The sequence below is a fragment of the Cervus canadensis genome, chromosome 12 (genome assembly GCF_019320065.1).
Source record: "Cervus canadensis isolate Bull #8, Minnesota chromosome 12, ASM1932006v1, whole genome shotgun sequence".
Classification (NCBI taxonomy): Eukaryota; Metazoa; Chordata; class Mammalia; order Artiodactyla; family Cervidae; genus Cervus; species Cervus canadensis.
Genome location: NC_057397.1, coordinates 52,006,578 through 52,025,918, shown reverse-complemented (window position 1 = coordinate 52,025,918; position 19,341 = coordinate 52,006,578). Strand labels below are relative to the sequence as shown.

General features: G+C 36.4%; 1 protein-coding gene across 1 annotated transcript in view; it reads left to right on the top strand.

Annotated features, from left to right (window-relative positions):
• Positions 1-19,341, top strand: part of PKHD1L1 (PKHD1 like 1) — a 169,930-nt gene that overhangs the window by 73,313 nt on the left and 77,276 nt on the right. The window contains exons 33-46 of the mRNA XM_043483981.1: positions 1,700-1,842; positions 2,347-2,451; positions 3,148-3,336; positions 4,098-4,268; positions 4,810-5,036; positions 5,943-6,927; positions 9,362-9,610; positions 10,286-10,435; positions 12,339-12,513; positions 13,789-13,945; positions 14,341-14,497; positions 15,706-15,785; positions 16,289-16,418; positions 17,817-17,946. Of these exons, the coding sequence (XP_043339916.1) occupies positions 1,700-1,842; positions 2,347-2,451; positions 3,148-3,336; positions 4,098-4,268; positions 4,810-5,036; positions 5,943-6,927; positions 9,362-9,610; positions 10,286-10,435; positions 12,339-12,513; positions 13,789-13,945; positions 14,341-14,497; positions 15,706-15,785; positions 16,289-16,418; positions 17,817-17,946 (3,048 nt within the window). The remainder of the gene's footprint in view (positions 1-1,699; positions 1,843-2,346; positions 2,452-3,147; positions 3,337-4,097; positions 4,269-4,809; positions 5,037-5,942; positions 6,928-9,361; positions 9,611-10,285; positions 10,436-12,338; positions 12,514-13,788; positions 13,946-14,340; positions 14,498-15,705; positions 15,786-16,288; positions 16,419-17,816; positions 17,947-19,341) is intronic.

The following is a 19,341-nucleotide window of genomic DNA, read 5'->3' as shown; positions in this document are numbered from 1 at the left end:
ACCTGCTCCAGTGTTCTTGTCTGGAGAATTCCATGGACAGAGGAGCCTGGCGAGGCTACAATCCATGGGGTCGCAGAGAGTCATGACTTAGTCATGACATGACTGAGCATCCATGCATGCATGTTCCCCACCTTAATGATGCCCACAGTTTTGTTTGGAAGGCAGATTTCAAACAGATTATATCAATAACTTGATCATAAATGTGAAAAATGCCATGGATAAGAGGTCCTAAGAGCAATAGAGAGAGCCGACTTTTTCTGAGGGACTGGGAAGAGTTCTCTGAAAAACTGACAATTAAACCAAGAAATGGGTAGGAGCTGGCAGATGAGGGAGAGGATGGAAGGAATCTGCCTCCAACTGGTTTTCCTTCAGGTGCTTCCTGCTAAATCACTTCAGTCATGTCTGACTCTTTGCAATCCTGTGGCCCGTAGCCCATCAGGCTTCTCTGTCCATGGGATTTTCCAGGCAAGAACTCAGTGAAGCGAGTTGCCATTTCCTTCTCCAGGGAATCTTCCCAACCCAGGGATTGAACCCTCAGCTCTTATGTCTCCTGCATTGGCAAATGGGTTATTTACCACTAGCGCCACCTGGGAAGTCCTTCAAGTAGGTGTTTGGTATTTTCTGTGTTTAGTGTTTTCCTACCTGAAGTTGCTTGTCAACTGGTAAAATTTTAGTTCTATCATAAGGAGGTTACTGGTTTAGAATACTTAGAAAAAGAGGAAACTGTAATTTAGGGATTAAAAAAAGACAAGTAAAACTGATGTCAGAATAGAAGGAGAAATCATTGCAGGAGGATTTTGTGGGAGGTGAAAAGAGATGAGTGACAGTAAACATAACCTCGGGACTGTTTCCATCTCTTAGATTTTCAGGGCAGAGCTCACATGGTTCTAGAAGAGCTGTTGGCTTGTGCTTTAGCTTGATGATATAATAGGCAGAATTCACAGCATACAAAACTGGGTATTTGAGCAGTGGTTCAAAAATTACCTATTCAGTTATGAAGAAGAAGTTTGATAAAAAGTTAACACAAAGACTCAAATGAGTTATGGTGGGAGCCGGGGGATGTGGAAGTTATTCTGTGTGTCGAGTCAGGAAAGCATTATACATTTTGATGGCCTCCTAATGGATATATTGAAAAAAAAATGAAATAAACCTTGAAATAGTGGGAAGGGAGATCATGACAAATTTCCAACAAATATAGCATGATAAATTCAAATTGATTGCAGAAAATAGTAATTACTTATTTTGTGTGCTGGGTGCTAGGTCACTTCAGTTGTGTCCAACTCTTTGCAACCCTATGGACATTAAATGTATGGAATTTCGTTACTATTCTTTTATAGATTATGCTGCCTTTATGTTCTGTTCTAGTGAGGAAAGTATTTTAAAGGATTTCTTGTATTTCTTGTGACCTCAATCCTCATAACCATATTTTCCCATAATATTTTAATGTCTTCCATCTCAAATTCTTCTGCCATGGGATTTTCAGAAGTCTAATTTTCACATTTAGGGAAACAGTTATTATATATGTATATGATAAAACAAAATTGAAGTCATGATAATTATAAGATTATCTAGTTTGAAAAAGTAATGTCTAATTAGATATTCAATTATATTCTCTTAAATGAATCATGTCCTAAGTAGAGTTAAGCAACATGACCATATGGAAGGCTCCTTGAAATAGCTATTAATTTTTCTTTTGCAGAGACAAGTTAAGTGCTTCTATACAGTATATTTTGGAAGTGACCAACATGTTTCCACAGAAAGGCTCCTTATATGGTGGCACTGAAATCACTGTAATGGGTTTGGGATTCAGCACGATCCCAACTGAGAACACTGTGCTTTTAGGTAATAGTTTCATCCTCACAGGAGGGCTGTTATCATATTTCTCATCTTAAAGGATGCGCTGTGGGTGCTGAGTTATTACACAAATACTCTGTCATGGAAGCTTCATATTTTCTATTAGTGTATAAAAGGTTAAGTGTATTTGGTTAACTGGTAAAAAAGAAACTGTTTTTTATTTTGATAGTTTGTTATTGTTGTTCAGTAGCTCAGTTGTGTCCAACTCTTTGCAACCCCATGGATTGCAGCACTCCAGGCTTCACTGTCCTTCATCATCTCCAATAAATAGTCTGAATATTTAATGTGTATCAGACACTTTAAATGAGAGGTCTCTGTTCTAAAACTAATCAGTACTCAAACATAATTACTATCAGAAAAAAGTACCAAAGATCCTACTGTGTAATTGGAGCTTTTGTAGGGCTTTGACTATCCACTACTTATACTTCATCTCTGTATTTCTCAAAAACTATTTAAGAAAATGTTTTTTTCCCCCATCTTTATTCTTTCCAGGGTCCTTCCCTTGCAATGTGACATCATCATCAGAAACTGTCATAAAATGTGTTCTACATTCAACAGGGAATGTATTCAGGATTACCAACAATGGGGAAGATTCAGGTATAAGATGGCCTTTATATATTGTAAATAATGGAAGCATGTTACCTTGGAATTTAGATTTTTACTTATAATATTTCAGAGTATTCAGAGCATAAGTATTATTATTTCTTTATATAATTTGTTTATAGTTTGTCTAGAATTTATCCATTTGACATAGGGGGCCACATATAGTATGAATCAGTGGTAGACCTGAGTCTAAGAAGGCTAGGTTTAAAATTTCCAAGTTTAGGAATTGCCATTTGGTTTTATTGCCATACAGAACCTTCTGAATTACTATAGTTTGTTTCCCATTGTGGGTTTCTAAATAAATATCCAAATTGAAATTATGTAGAATTTTGCATGCCTCAATGCCTGAGAAAATTTTTGAGTTTAAAGAATTGATCATAGCTTTTAAAAATACCCCATGTGATATTTCTGAACAATTTTGTTTATTGACTCTGATTTTTTGCAAATTGTTCATCATCAGTTTTGAAGTTGTGTGATTTATCTTTTCCTTAGCTTCACATTATCTCACTTTCCATTATTTCTGTTTATTTTTATTATGTGTTTGAGTTAGACACATAAAAATTTTATAATGTTAATTGAAATTTTTTCACTAGTGGCTATATAAAAGGGCAATATTTTCAAAGATAGTTATTAAGAATTTTTCCTACTTCTCCTTTTTTCTTTAAAAAAATATGACTTAATTGCTCCCAGTACATGGATTAGGTTATGCCTGGTCACCATCAGTCTTAAATGTGTCTGTGGGAGACACAGTGACATGGCGTTGGCAAGCACATCCGTATCTCAGGGGAATAGGATACAGCGTTTTCTCTGTCTCCAGTCCTGGAAGTGTAATTTATGATGGCAAAGGATTTACCAATGGAAGAGAAAAATCTGCATCAGGTATGTTTCCACTTTGCTGCATTTTGAATCATGTTTCTTTTTCCCAAATATAATAAAAAGAAATTTCTTTAGATTTAAAATACTTTTGCATAAATAATATATACAAATACAGGATGTGGTTTAGTTGACATTTTATTGTTATCACAAAATACTTCAAATTTATAAAATATTCTTAATGAATGCCTGCAAGGTATTTTGTACATCAGAGTTGAGTTTTGATATCCGATATATCTCTTTTCATTCTGAAATAATCAACCAGAAAAATATATTGAAACAAGCAAAATACAAAGAAATATGTGTTTTAATGATACCAATCTGGTAGCAAGTAATGAATTTCTGTTGATTAAAATCAGCTTTAAAATCAGTCTTCCAGGACAACTTAGTGTACAATGTGCCTTTCAGACTGCCTATTTTGTTCTTCGTGTGTAGCAGTTTGAACTTCTTATTCATGAACACGAACTATTTTTCATTGCCTGTTGAGTTTTTCTGTAGGAGTCAGTAAGTTATGCCAGATATCACATGTTTTTTCTAGAAAAACTAATGCTGGATCTTGCCTTCATGGAATAGAATTTCATTATACAGGACAGCTCTGTTATAGCCATTTTATGGTCTTTTGATAGTCATTACCTTACACTTCTGTTGAAATATCATATGCTTGAAAACCTGTCATCTGTATGTGCGTTTGAAGGATCATTTCAAATTTATTTTCAAAGATGCATTAATTGCTTGTATTTGTTATGTACAATTTCATTTTATGGCAGGTTCATTTTCTTACCAGTTTACTTCACCTGGAATCCATTATTATAGCAGCGGGTATGTTGATGAGGCTCGCTCCATTTTTCTCCAAGGAGTCATTAACGTTTTACCAGCTGAAACCAGTCACATTCCCCTGCACGTGTTTGTGGGGGGCACTGAAGCCACATATGCTCAGGGTAAGAAGGTTAAAGATGGAAACCCTGTCACTTCAATTAAAGATGGAAACCCAGGGTGTATGCAGTCTTTCTGAAGTAGGAGGCAGATGACTGGGTCTGACTGTCTCTTACTAGCCACATGACCTTGAATGCATCAGGACTGCTCTGAGGCTAGCACTTATTCTATAAAATGACGATCATGTTAATGTTGTCCTGCCAGTCTGCAGAATCCCGTGTGCCTCAAAGGAGATGTAATGTGAAAAAGTTCTGATACTCTGTGAGTGTCTGAAAATATATTAAAATGTGAGCTAATGTTATTATTTTATTTTCCCCATAGGATCTGGCCTTAGAGAAATTGAAAAATTAATCTTATATTCACTCTTAACCATATCATCTTTGTCCAGGTCTTTTAACTTTGCAGTGCCTGGGGCTCCTCTTGTCATTTGAAAAATAAAAAGGATTTAGCAGAATATAAACCACCATCATCAAAATAATGTAGCCTGAAAACAGTTCTTGTTTCAGAATTTTATCCATGACTTACAAGCAGTTCTTTTGTTTAAAGGCAGACCCGTGAGTTTGCACTTGGGAAGCTCTGTGTCAGGCTGCCAAGCAAGAGAACCCTTGTGTGGCCTGAACAGTACCAGGGCTGAAAATTCAGAGAGATTGCTCTTTGAGCTTTCAAGTTGTCTTTCACCATCTATAAGCCACATTAGTCCATCCATCGGAACACTAAATGAATTGATAACAATTACTGGACGTGGCTTCAGTAATCTCACATGTGCTAATAAGGTAAGACTATAAAGATCTTCTTTTTACTTCTGTATATGCATACAAGGAAGATGTTTCATCCATAACCTCATAGTTTAATTTACAGCAGCTCAATTGCAATATAATTCATATACCATACAATGCATCTATTTAATGTGCAAAATTCAGAAGCTTTTAGTATCTTCACAGAGTTGTGTATCCATTACTATGGTCAATTTTAGAGTGTTTTCATTACTCCAAAAAGGAACCCCATGACCCTTAGGTATTGTCCACATCCCCTCCATACCTCTAGCCCTGCCTAGACAACCATGAATCTTTCTGTCTCTGTGGATTTGCCTATTGTGAATATTCTTATAAATAGAATCATAGAATACGTGGTCACTTGTGACTAGCTATATTCACTAAGCATAGCATTTTCAGGGTTCATCCACGATGTACCATGTAGCAGTACTTCATTTATTTTTTGGCTGAATAATATTCCATTGCATAAGGTATACAGTTTATTTATCCACCCATTTGTTCATAGGTATTTGGGTTCTTTTCACCTTTTTGGTTATTATCAATAATGTAGCTATGAATATTTGTGTATGATCATAGTTTAGGGGTTTTTAAAAATAATATTTATTTATTTATTTGGCTGCTCTGAGTCTTAGTTGTGGCATGTGGGATCTAGTTTCTCAACCAGGGATCAAACCCAGGCCCCCTGCACTGGGGGCCTGGAGTTCCAGCCACTGGACCACCAGGGAAGTCCTCATAGTTTAGTTTTAAGGTTAATCCAAAATATACCTTAATCAGTCTCCCAAATTAATTTTATAAATAAAAAGTTTTCACATGATCAATTTTTCAAATTTAGTCATTGCTTATACAAAGTTTAAGTTCATGCTAGAGTAATGTATTGACTTGTTTGTCTGTTCACTTTACTTTCAGGTTAAAATTGGTAGCTATCCCTGTGTTGTAGAAGAAAGTAGTAACAATTCCATTGTGTGTCGTATTGACCCTCAAAACTCAATGGATGTTGGCATCAGGGAAATTGTCACAGTAACTGTCTACAACCTGGGCACTGCCATCAACACACTGTCCAGTGAATTTGATAGGCGGTTTGTACTTTTGCCAAACATCGACATGATATTACCAAATGCAGGGTCAACTACAGGAATGACCAAAGTGACCATAAAAGGCTCTGGATTTGCAGTTTCTTCTGCTGGTGCACAAGTCCTGATGGGTCATTTTCCTTGTAAAGTTCTGTCAGTGAATTATACAGCCATTGAATGTGAAACATCTCCTGCACCCCAACAGCTTGTGAAAGTAAATCTCCGAATCCACGGGGTGCCTGCTCAGTGTCAGGGGAACTGCAGCTTTTCCTACTTAGAAAGCATCGCTGCATTTGTAACAAGAATCTTCCCAAACTCTATCCAAGGATCTGAAAAAGTTCTTATTGAAGGGGAAGGTTTTGGCACTGTCTTGGAGGACATTTCTGTTTTCATTGGAAACCAACAGTTCAGAGCAATCGATGTTAATGAAAATAACATCACTGTTCTCGTGACTCCCCTTCCGGCTGGACTTCATTCTCTTAGTGTGGTGGTGGGAACAAAAGGCTTGGCTCTGGGAAACGTGACTGTCGGCAGCCCTGCGGTAGCATCTGTCACCCCGACTTCTGGAAGCATTGGGGGTGGAACTACTCTGATGGTCACAGGAAATGGCTTCTCTCCAGGCAACACCACAGTCACTGTTGGGGATGAACCTTGTCAAATTCTTTCTGTCAATTCCAGTGACATCCACTGCCGTACTCCGGCAGGGACAGCTGGAAGGGTCAGTGTGAAGATCTCTGTGAATGCAGTCGCGTACCCACCTCTGTCATTTATGTATGCCTTGGAAGATACTCCACTTCTCAATGGAATTGTCCCAAGTACAGGTACTCTAAGACCTGCCTTTTGGGTGTCTTGATATAATATGATCAGTAATATTTATTAGCACAGAATTGAAATAATGTTTACAAATGATTATTAGGATTGTTTTTAGACAATACTCTTAATATGTAGGATTTGAGTTCGTACAGTCTCTGTTTTATGATTATTTTTTGTATATTTGATATTTCTTGGGTTTCCCTGGTGGCTCAGACAGTAAAGAATCTGCCTGCAATGAGGGAGACCTGGGTTTGATCCCTGCATCTGGAAGATCCCCTGGAGGAGGGCATGGCAACCCGCTCCAGTATTCTTGCCTGGAGAATCCCCATAGATAGAGGAGTCCATGGGGTCACAAAGAATCGTACACAACTGAGCGACTAAGCACAGCGCATAGTGTCTATTTTGTGATTATTTTTGTACATTCTTGAGATCATAATTGTAGTGAAACTCCCACTTCTATTTTAAAACAAAATCCCCATGAACTTGAACTAATTTTGAAATGAGGAAGAAATAGATGGATATCTATGGATAAAATTGGTCATTAGTTTATGTCATTACTGTTGATACAGCACAGGAAATACCTGTTAAAATTCATAAGTAGTTGTTCTTTCGTTTCCACGAAACTTTAGTTGATTATTAACACAACAAAATTCTTCTAATGGGGTAATTGGCCCATTTGGATGGAAAAAAGTATTATAAAATAATATTTACTTAATTATTTAGTGTGAGTTGTTTTTCTAAACTAAGAACAGATGGAGTGCCTTCTTGATCCTTTGTCACTGTGCTGGGATGTTTCTGATCGTCTTCAAGCTGTTGGAATGCTTATGATCATGTAATGAATTCTGGAGAGGCAGCTATAGTCTCATGGCTGAGAACATGGCCTAGATACCTGGGTTCACATCTTCACTCTTCTACTTTTCAGTGGTGAAACTTTAGATAAGTTTCTTAAAATATCAGTTTCCTTATACATGCAGATACCTTTCTCATAAATAGAAGTTCATTCATAAAATGCAACTTAAAAGTTCCTTTAATAAAGAACTTATTAAATGTTGGCCTTTAAAAAAAAGGCCATTTGTTAGTTTACAGTGTCATGGGTCAGATGTATTCTCTGCTTTCAAGAAGCTTGCTATTGAAATTTTCTGTTAGACATCAAGTTTTCTCATTTAGAATTTTAAAAAGTAAATATTAGCAATAACAATGGCATACTTCCCCAATATATTTGTAATCACTGCAAATGAAGAACTAGATATTGACATATGCTCCTTATTTCCATGAACCATTTCTGTCTCATCTCACTTTGAATGTATCTTTGAAGGCAGTGTATCTGAAGATAGAAGAGACTTGTAGACAAGTGAGAACTGAGCTATTTTATTTACTGAAGAGGCACAAAGTATAGATCATTCTTAGAACAATGCTTCCTTTTGGAAAGTGCAAATACCAGACAAGATTAAAACTTTAAGACCTTAAAACATTTTAAAATCTTATATCCTAAAACTATTCTTAACATGAAAGATCTCATTAATATCTATGATCTTTAAAATGACAACTTACATTTCAGTGATGCTTACTATGGTCAGTTATATGGTTATTTTTACTATCACTAGTTCAATTAAAAACAAACTACTACTTGGTGATTCTGCATTTGTAACAAGTTATGTTAATTAATATCTATTCACTTATTGTTTAGGTATATTAGTATGTGTTTGGATGACCTGTGAAAAATTCCATGTGTGTAATGCCCTCAATGCTTTTGTCAAAAGAAGGAAGGAAGGGAACAGAAGGATTGAAATACTTTATTCCAGTTTCATTTATTCAAGGCATTAACGTCAACATTCATCTATAAGTCTTTAATTCCTTATTTCTGTGTTGATTATCTTACACCTAATTATTTATATATCATGATTTGTTTATCAAGTCATATATATTGAAAATATCTGAGTGAAGAAAAAATAGTTCATTCCTCAGAAGGGTTGCAAATATCAAGAAAGTACCAAAAATTTTAAAAAGTAAGTTTCATCCCTGAAATATACTCTAACCCACCACCCGCTACTCAGGCATTCATTTCATCTTTCAGACGTTTGTCCTTTCTTCCTGACTCTAGATCTTCTCTATTTTATTCTCTCTTTCCCATTAACCTGAATTACGAGTAACTTATAACTTCCATCTGTAGAATGGACAGATGCACTGGAAAATAATAAACATTGATATAAATATCTTAGTTAAGATACCAAAGACTACAATGAAATTATAGCCAAAATGTGTATGACATGTATTGTTCATATTATTGTTCATATGTATTGTTCATATTAATATTAGTTTTAAACTACTAGATATAATTTTGTTTATGTAGGTGATTAGGTATATCTTTAAATGCATATCTAAGTGTTAGAGTTTAGGTATGTATATGTATAGGATAGATAATGGTCTGCCTTTCTTTTTAAGGTCCTCCTGAGACTGAAATTCAGATCACTGGATCTAATTTTGGTATTGACATCTTGGAAATTTCAGTGATGATAAGTAACATGCAGTGTAATGTGACCATGGTCAATGATACTGTATTGCAATGCATTGTTGGAGATCATGCTGGTGGCACTTTTCCTGTTACGATGCATCATAAAACAAAAGGTTTTGCCGTGTCCACAGTTGTATTTAAGTACCCACTTACTATTGACAATATTCATCCAAGCCAAGGTAGGCATGAATGTGCCAGAGCCTAGAAATATTTTACATTGTTTCAGTAGACACTTATTTAGAAAGAAATATATTCTTCCAACTCTGCTAAAATGTATAGTTCTTGTAGCACATTAAAATATTTTTGTTTATGCATCAAGTAAATAAGCATGCAAAGGTACCCATCATTTCAAAATATTTGTTTAATGCCTATATTTCTCTTCATGCTATAGTAGTTAATACTATTGAAAATGTCCAGATTATATATGGAAATATTTTTTTAAAAAACTTCAAATATCACTGACATATAATTATGTCTACATAAAGAAATATCTTTTTCTGTTTGAAAATTATTTTAGTGATTAAAAACCTTAAGAAATTATAACCAATGTACTTTTAACTAAAATAGTAATTTTACATTTGTGTTTTGACTACTAAAATTCTTTGTGACATTTCTATTAAATAAAATTTAAATTCCTAGAGGTAGTTTAAATAAATGACTAAATGTGACGCTTACTCAGTGAGGGTTTTAAAACACTACAATCAAAAGAGATTCTGTTGCAATAATATAAAAATTTCCAGTTCTAAGAGTCTTTTCATTTAATGAAATTAGCTTCCATTTCAGGTGTTAAATATATGTACAGATGAGGTTTTCTTTTCATTACTTTGTCTTTCCTTCTTACGTGTCTTCACTAGGGAGCTTCGGTGGTGGTCAGACCATGACTGTGACAGGCACTGGGTTTAATCCACAAAATTCAGTTGTGTTAGTGTGTGGCTCAAAATGTGCAGTCGACAGACTGAAATCTAATCGCACAACATTATTATGTGAAATTCCGCCAAGTAATGGTAAGTAGTCCCCTGGAAGGGGGCATGGCAACCCCCTCCAGGATTCTTGCCTGGAGAATCCCATGGACAGAGGAGCCTGGCGGGCTCCAGTCCATAGCGACGCACAGAGTCAGACAGGACTGAAGCAGCTTAGCATGCACAAACAGTCAGAAAAAGAATGGCAGTCTTTGAGAACTGTTTAATTTTATAGAGATCAGTCTGAGTTTATTTTTTTTCAAGGTTTTGTGTTTATTAGAGCAATTGAATCAACTTTATGGATTTCCTGATTTTCAGCAGTTTCTTCAGAATTTTGTTTTCTACCCTTGTGTATTCTCCAAGATTCAAGATATTTGAGTTAGAATGAATTGTTTGTAACAAATAGCAGTTTTTTGGTTTATTGCATAAGGAGAATACCAAATGGAAAACAAGCTTTTAGTACCTATTGGAGTATTAGCTTTTCCTTAAAGTTAGGGTAGTGTATATGGTACGGTATGCTGTATATATAGTATAATGGTTATGAAGGCAGTGAATTCTGGTAACTCATTGCCAAGATTCAAACCCAGGCTGTGTCTTTGAGCAAGTTATTCAACCTCTCTGTGCCTTGGTTGCCTCCTCTGTAAAAGGAAAGTAATCACATTAGCCTACTTATTGTGAGGCTTGATAAGCCAATATATGTAAAGTGGATAGAATGATATCCGAAACATGATATTTGATTTTCTATTATTATTGCTCTTGTTTATTTTTTTTAATTATTTATTTACTTTTGGCTGCACTGGGTCTTCGTTGTTTTTTGCACAGGCCTTCGCCAGTTGGGGCCAGCAGGGGCTGCTCTTCCTTGCAGTGCCCAGGCTTCTCACTGCAGGGGCTTCTCTGGCTGTGGAGCGCAGGCTGCAGGGGCACACGGGCTCCATAGTTGGGGTTCACAGGCTTAGTTTTCCTGCAGCACGTGGAATCTTCCCAGACCAGGGCCGGAACCCACATCTCCTGCATTGACAAGTGGATTATTAACCAGTGGACCACCAGGGAAGTCCACTCTTACTTATTTTTCTTTAATGGTTAAAAGCCTGCCCTCTAAGGAGCCCCTGAATTTGTTCTACCACTGTCATCTCAGCTAAGTGACCCAACTCCTTTCTGCTTCAATTTGTCCAGCTACTGAAAGGAGATAATATTAACCCTAATTCGATGGGCTATTGTGAAGTTTAAATATCGGGTATCTTAAGTACACAACAAACCTTAATTTTCTAGCAAAATTTAAGAAGAACCAAAGAGAATAATACAGATGAATAAAGGATATGGTTTATATATAAACATTTTTAAAAAGCATTAACAAAATTTGATGAAGCTTTTCTAAACATTTTTGCTTCTTCTGATTTCTTAAAGAATATTTAAGAAAATGTAACATTTTGTGACTAGGCTTGTTTATCATTTTAACATCAGAGTTGGTATTCTGATTTTTTTTTAAAAATGCAGCAATGCTATCAAGATCTGTCAAGATTTGTTTGCCTTAACACGAGCTCTGCTTTTTTCCCAACATTTTTGAATTGCATTTCTGTAGTTTTTCTGTCTCTTACCTTGCTTTTAACTGCCACCCCTTGCCACTGTCAGCACACCTGCTGTTTCTTTGTTCCTTTCTCTCTCATTTGCAGTGTTGAATCCTCTAGGACTGGAAAACTAAACAGGCAGATTTGTAGAATCATCTATAGTAAGAGGCTCTGAGGAAGGACCTAAGGGTTTTTCCTCTGGTGATAATGTGCATTTATTTTGTGAGGTTTTTGACTGTTGCTAGACATCCTTATTAACTCACACATAGCCAGTGAAAGTGACTTTGGGGAATGAAGGTCTTATGGAAAATATTTGGGGGTTTTGGACATGAGTAAGGGCCTGATGGCAGAACTGAACTCAGTTTGATGTCCTCCTATTACAGGGAGGGGACCCGAGCAAGCCTGTGAAGTGAGTGTGGTCAACGGGAAGGATTCCTCTCAGTCCACAGCTCTTTTTAGATACAACATGTCAATGACTCCGTTCATCACCAAAATAGCTCCGGAGAGAGGCAGTACGGCGGGGGGCACCAGACTTACAGTCTTGGGATCAGGCTTCAGGTACTGTCTTCACATTACACGTACATGAATGCGTCTTTCCAGACTCAAGCCATTACACCTGCTTCCTCATGTGCCAGGACAGTGTTTAAATATAGTCAAATAATGTGTACCTGGAGAAGGAAATGGCAACCCACTGCAGTATTCTTGCCTGGGGAAATCCCGTGGACAGAGGAGCCTGGAGGCCACAGTCCATGCAGTTGCAAAATAGTCAGACACGATTTAGTGACTAAACAACAAACAACAATGTGTACCTGGGTTTCCCAGGTGGCACAGCGGTAAGGAATCCGCCTGCCAGTGCAGGAGCTGCAAGAGATATGGGTTTGATCCCTGCGTCGGAATGAGGAGGAAATGGAAACTCGAGCCCGGCGGGCTACTGTCCATGGGGTTGCAAAGAGTCTAACACGACTGAGCGACTGAGCACCTTACAATGTGTACCCATCTGCTGACAAGCCACACTACTATTTACTGACTACATACTCTGTGTCAGAAACCTTCCTACTCCAGAGAGTCTTCCTGGCTTACCTTCTTAGACATTTTTAAATCCCATTTTATGGTTAGAAAACTAAAATTAAAGAAGATACTGATTTTCCCCAGATCCTAGTAACATCACAAGTACAAATCACTTTCCTGTTATGCTTTCCCCCAAATCTCATTTCCAACCCTCATATACTTCGTTGGTTGAATGAAGCATCTCTTCAAGCATCAGATCCATTTCATTGTCACTATTTAAATTCCTTCTTCCTAAACATGTTCATTATTTGGGCTCAAACTTACGTACTGCACTGCCATCATCCTTCAAGGAGTTAAGGCTGACTTCAAAACCCCAGCTCATTTAAATCATAGCAGGCAAAGCTAATTCCTCACATACTTATAGCTACCTTGGACTTGCATTTTTACACAGGGGTTAAGTCCCAAAGTCTGTGAATATAGCAAGAATGCCAGCTAAACAAAATGATCACAGAAAGTCTCTTATTAAAAAGTGCCATTTTGCAGAAGAATGTAGAATCTCTCAATAATTTGAACCCAAGCATTTTTTCTCCAGTGCTGCAGTACTTGTTATACAGTTTTATTTCCCAACCTCTTAATCTCTTTGTTTACTTTTTTCTCAACAAATATTTTAAAGTTTTACTACTGAAAAAAGTGTCAGTCTGTACTTGATAGCTCATGAGGTAAGACCATTATTTTTACAATAATACAAGTAATAATGTTTGTCAGTGTGACCCAGAAATTTGAGAAAAACATCAATGTTTTGTTTTCCTCCTTTTTACTTTACAGTGAAAATGTAGAGGATGTTCTCGTTACCATAGCCGAAGCCACGTGTGATGTTGACTATTCCAACAAGACATGTATCATCTGCATGACAAATGCCCACACTTCTTCAGGGTGGGCTCCAGTCCATGTCAGCCTCAGAAGCACCGGCCTGGCCAAACGGGTAACAGTGCTGTGGCATAGAGTAGCCTCAGCAGTAGAAAAACTAGCCTTACGGGAAGTGAAGTCACTAGTAACGGACTTTTTACTTTGTTAATTTCTCCAAAAAATAACTGAGATGTGACTATAATAAATTTAAAGTAGGTTTTTTTTTTCACTTATTACTAAAATGTTTATAATTTCAGATTTCTGATTTTTCTGGGTTGCGGGTAATTGGTAATAGATTTTTTAAGTTTTTTATTATTGTGAAATGAATCAACTGGCAGTTCTAATGTATTTAAAGTAGGTTATACTTTATTATTAATGAAGATGTTCATTGTCTTAGATTTCTTTGTTTTGAGAAATTAAATGATGAAATCTCTGAATTAAATTTTTAAAATCTCTTGTGTTCTGTTACAGGCTAATGCTGACTTCCTGTATGTGGACACTTGGTCCTCCAACTCCTCATGGGGAGGAAAATCTCCCCCAGAGGAAGGTTCCCTAGTTGTTATTACAAAAGGACAGACAATTTTGCTGGATCAAAATACCCCCATCCTGAAAATGTTGCTTATTCAAGGTAAATTTCTGAAAATCTGTTTCTAAGACTCTGCCTGTGAAATGGTTCTGTGAGGTTAATTTAATCAAGATTCATGATTATGAACAGAGTTATATGATGTTTCAAATTCAGAGTGTAGTGCTGAATTTATTAAATTGAGTGTTATTATCCATTTGTGGTTATGAAATTATTTATTGTGTTTCCACCAGAATGTTTTAATAAAATAGAATAGAAAACATCAAAGTGTACCACACTCATATGGGTAAGCATGTTTTAAAGTTAAATATTTCCTGAAACTTTTGTTTCGATAACTGTATGTGTTTGTGTGTGTGTATGTGTAAGTGAATCCACATGGAGTGGATTAAACAGTAAAACAGTATTTCCTATTTAGAAAAACTAGTATAGTGGGTCCTGGGGATTGTAAAAACCTTGGAGATTTGTTAAATTCTATACTAAATGACCTCTTGCTCCTCTTGGATGTCAGACTGTGGTTTAACCTTTGCCTGTGAACCTGCTTTCAACTGTTACCCAAAGTTCTCTCTGCTTCTTAATATTCTATTTTTAATACAGAAAATTAAATAACCAGAACTGTTACAACTGTGTATAAAAGAAAGAATAATTGGCAAGAATAAAACACTTGGAGATTCGATATATAAGGCTTTGCCATAATGGTCTTAGCTAATCAAAGACCTTTGCATTTTGTTTTTGTTTCAAATCCTGGTATGATAGTAGTGTTTCACTTCTTTGAAGTTAATAACTATTGAACATTTGGACAAGTGAAGTTTTACTGTCCACAAATCTACAAGAGTCTCTTAAAAAATGTATCCCAGCACATTCTTTAATTATGCTAATCATAGGCTGTAGCTATTGTTGGTGCAAATTAGTGGATAAAAGTTCGGTGCTAATGTTGATATTACAATACTTTCTATAAAAAGTATTTTTCTTTTCTTTCAATTTTTTGTTTTTAATTTAAATTTGAGGTCCTCTGTTTGTAGAACTAGAAACTGTAGCTGCACTATTTAGTAGCATTTAAAATAACAAATGATCAAGGGAAAATGATCTGGTTTGGGGTTTGATTTTACTTCATATTGCCAAAGAACCGAAGTGAAGTAACATGGATAGTAAAAGTAGATCAGAATAAGAAATCAAAGTTTTTAATGTATAATTTAATAAATAGATTTTAATATGAATTTTCCTTGTAATATATTTCAAAATTGTATGGTTTTTAGGTGGAACTCTAATATTTCATGAAGCTAACATTGAACTCCAGGCAGAAAATATTCTAATTACAGATGGAGGCGTTCTGCAGGTATTTGAGATAACTTGAACTGTGTTTATTGATAACCTCTCTCCATTTCTTTTTAAAATATCATGTGTGAAATGGACAGTTAATTATGCTAGACTCTCACCAATTTATCTTTTTGTAGATCTCAGTTCTTAGCATAAAGTCTTTTTTTCTGGATTGTAAAAGTTTTTCAGAATATTTTTGTGCTTTTAATGCGAAGATAAAGCATACTTTTGGAGAGCAGAAATTTAAACAGTGCAAAAAAAAAAAAAATTACCTCTGAGCTGTATGTGGCCAAAGTCAATCAGTATCCTTTCCAAAGGTCTGGCACAGTGTATTTGACTGACTAGAAAATGTAAGGTTTATCTTTTGGAGGAAAATGTAAGGTTTATCTTTCTCTTCATACTGAGAATGGAGTAGTCCATTCTCAAAAGAGGGGAGAGAAGGAAGGAATTTGCTTTTGGGTGATGAGAATCGTGGCTAATGAGTTTCAACTTTCTGAGTGATGCTCGTGAAATCCCTTGCAGATTGGGACAGAAGCAGCCCCATTTCAACACAGGGCGGTCATTACCTTGCACGGGCACCTGAGGTCTCCTGAACTCCCAGTATATGGCGCCAAAACGCTGGCTGTGAGGGAAGGAATCCTGGATCTGCATGGTATGGCTCAGGGAATCGGTCCAGGAGAGACCAGCCAAGAAGCCAGAGATAATCCTCCCGATAACTCTCTAAATGCAGCCTTGCCAAACTTCTCCTGTCTTTATGTATTCTCCCTTTACCCCCCTTTATCTCTTCCTTCCTTCACACAGGCCGGGTCAACCCCTACAGAGCACCAAGACGCACAACCAAGGTCACTCCTGAAAAGCCTTTCCATCACATTGTTTGCCTAATTGGACACTTGATACAGTCCATATTGATTGTTTTCTTTATTCATCTTATCTGAATAGAAAAGCATTAAGTCTGAAAGCAAAAATTGTCACGTCTTCCATTTGTATTTTAAAATGGGCTCTTTCTAGCATACAACTATACAACTCATTGCACTTTTCTGTAACTATATTCTGGAAAATTATCAGCAAATAAAAACTATTGTAATCCTGTTTGTGGTGTCAGGGTAGCACTGTTTAAAGGAAGTATGGTGTGAACCTTTTTAAATGAAGTCTTCTCTATTATAATGTGCGTGCGTGCTAAGTCACTCAGTCGTGTGTGACTCTGTGTGACCCTATGGACTGTAGCCCACTGGGCTCCTCTGTCCATGGGATTCTCCAGGCAAGAATACTGGAGTGGGTTGCCATGCCTTCTTCCAGAAGATCTTCCCAACCCAGGAACTGAACCCACATCTCTTATGTCTCCTGCATTGGCAGGTGGGTTCTTTACCACTAGTGCCACCTGGGAAGCCCTCTTTATTGTAATAATCTACTTTTTTTACAAGTTTATAATATATAAACATGATACCCGATTGACCATATATGTCTTGCATTGGGCTAAATATATACACTAATAAAATTTTCAGAAATTTATACATTTCATTTGTCTCCAGATTATCAATTTAAGCAACTCCTATCAACAAAGACAAAGGTAATAGACCTCTGCCCATTTTATCAATGTATGCCTCTGGCCTTTTTATCAAGAGTATCATACCATTCTGGAGAAGGAAATGGCTACCCACTCCAGTATTCTTGCCTGGGAAATCCCATGGACAGAGGAGCCTGGTGGGCTACAGTCCATGGGGTCGCAGAGAATCGGACGTAACTGAGGGACTAAACAACAAAATGATGCCATTTATACTGTTTATATAAAGGAGATTGTCATAAATGAAATATATCATTGCAGAAGGACTTTTACAAAATGTGTAGACCCATACATGTTATTACAAATGTGACTATTACTTTTACAAAGCAAGCACTCTAAATTTTCTTTTTTGAGAAAGGTATAAGATGCTAAGTTAAAATGAATCTTCTCAAAAGTTATTCAATCCAGGAGATTAAAATACATAAAACTCTTAATATTCCAGAAGACATACCTGAGGAAGCTCTCAGTTGGTTTGTATGTTGGTTCCAGGTCTGCCTCTTCCTGTGATCTGGACTCGTTTGGATCATACTGCAAAGGCAGGGGAACGGACTTTGATTTTACAAGAAGCAGTAACGTGGAAACCAGGAGATAAGATTGTAATTGCAAGCACAGGACACAGGTATGGTATCTTCTGGATCTGATAATTTTGATTTAGAATAGAAATTTGTAACTGTGTAAAAAAGGTATGACTCAGGAGGTCCCCAGCCATTTAATTTAAATTTGAAACCTCAAGTAAAGAAGCCTGGACAGCCAAATATTTATTTGTCAGATATGAACATTGAGTTGATCCCCAGTGCGAGTTTTAATTGAATTTACCATAAGAAAAAGTATAAATATATACTCATAAGAGATTTAGTCATTTTTCATGGTTCAGTTCCCACGTAAGATTTCATTTGACAAGAGCATTCTGCTATTAAAAGTTATTTGAAAACCTCTGAGTGATGTCATATAGAGTACAATAAGTCAGAAAGAGAAAAACAAATACCATATGTTAATGTATGAATGTGGAATCTAGAAGGATGGTACAGATGATTTCTTTTTGCAGGGCAGGAATAGAGATGTAGACATAGGAAATGGACATGTGGACACAGTGGGGAAAGGGAGGGTGTTCCGAACTGGGAGAGTAGCCCTGACATATACACACGAGCACGTGTGAAATAGACGGGCTGTGGGAAACTGTATAGCCCAGGGAGCTCACCTCACTGCTCTGTGATGACCTAGAGGGGTGGGATCAGGGTAGGGGTGGGAGAGAGATTCAAGAAGAAGGGGATATAGGTATACTTATGGCTGATTCACATTGTACAGCAGAAATTAACACAACATTGAAAGCAATTATACTCCAATTAAAAAAAAAAAAAAAAAACCTCTGAGTGAGAGCTTTAGCTGAGTACATCAATGCATGCAAAAATGTAAATGAGCTTCTTTGTTTGGGGTCACCAAGGAGCACAGTTGAAAGCAGCTAGTTAAGTCTTTTTAATCTTACAGTCTTGGCAGTGGTTCCCATGGAGCAAAATTGTTAGTAATGATTGAATGATAGGCATGAAATTATAGTGTAAGTAGTGATTAACATGACCTTTGATGTCTGACATTTTATCATGAAACTGCTTATGACCCTTAATTACTGTTTAATTATATATTTTGGCAAATAAGAAATACAAGGAACAAAACTAATATAGCTACACCAGGAATTCTGGTGGGGAGATAAAGCAAAAGGAGCTTTATTTTTGCTTTATTGTTCAAATTATGTAATAGCAAAATTGGATATAGTTATGTGGATCAGGGAACAAATAGTAATTTATGACAAGAAACAGCTAAGTTGTATTAAGGTTGTGACTCAATTTAAAATTAAAATTCAAGATGGCATTTTGAATTTGTCCCTTTCCAAGTTAAAAATAGACTTGCAGATGTTAGGAAGAGTTAAATATATAGTTAGCTTTATAAGCACCCTCTTTTTTTTTCTCTGCCCTTGGGGTGATATAATGGCAAAGTTAAAAAGCAGCAAAATGACAGGGCT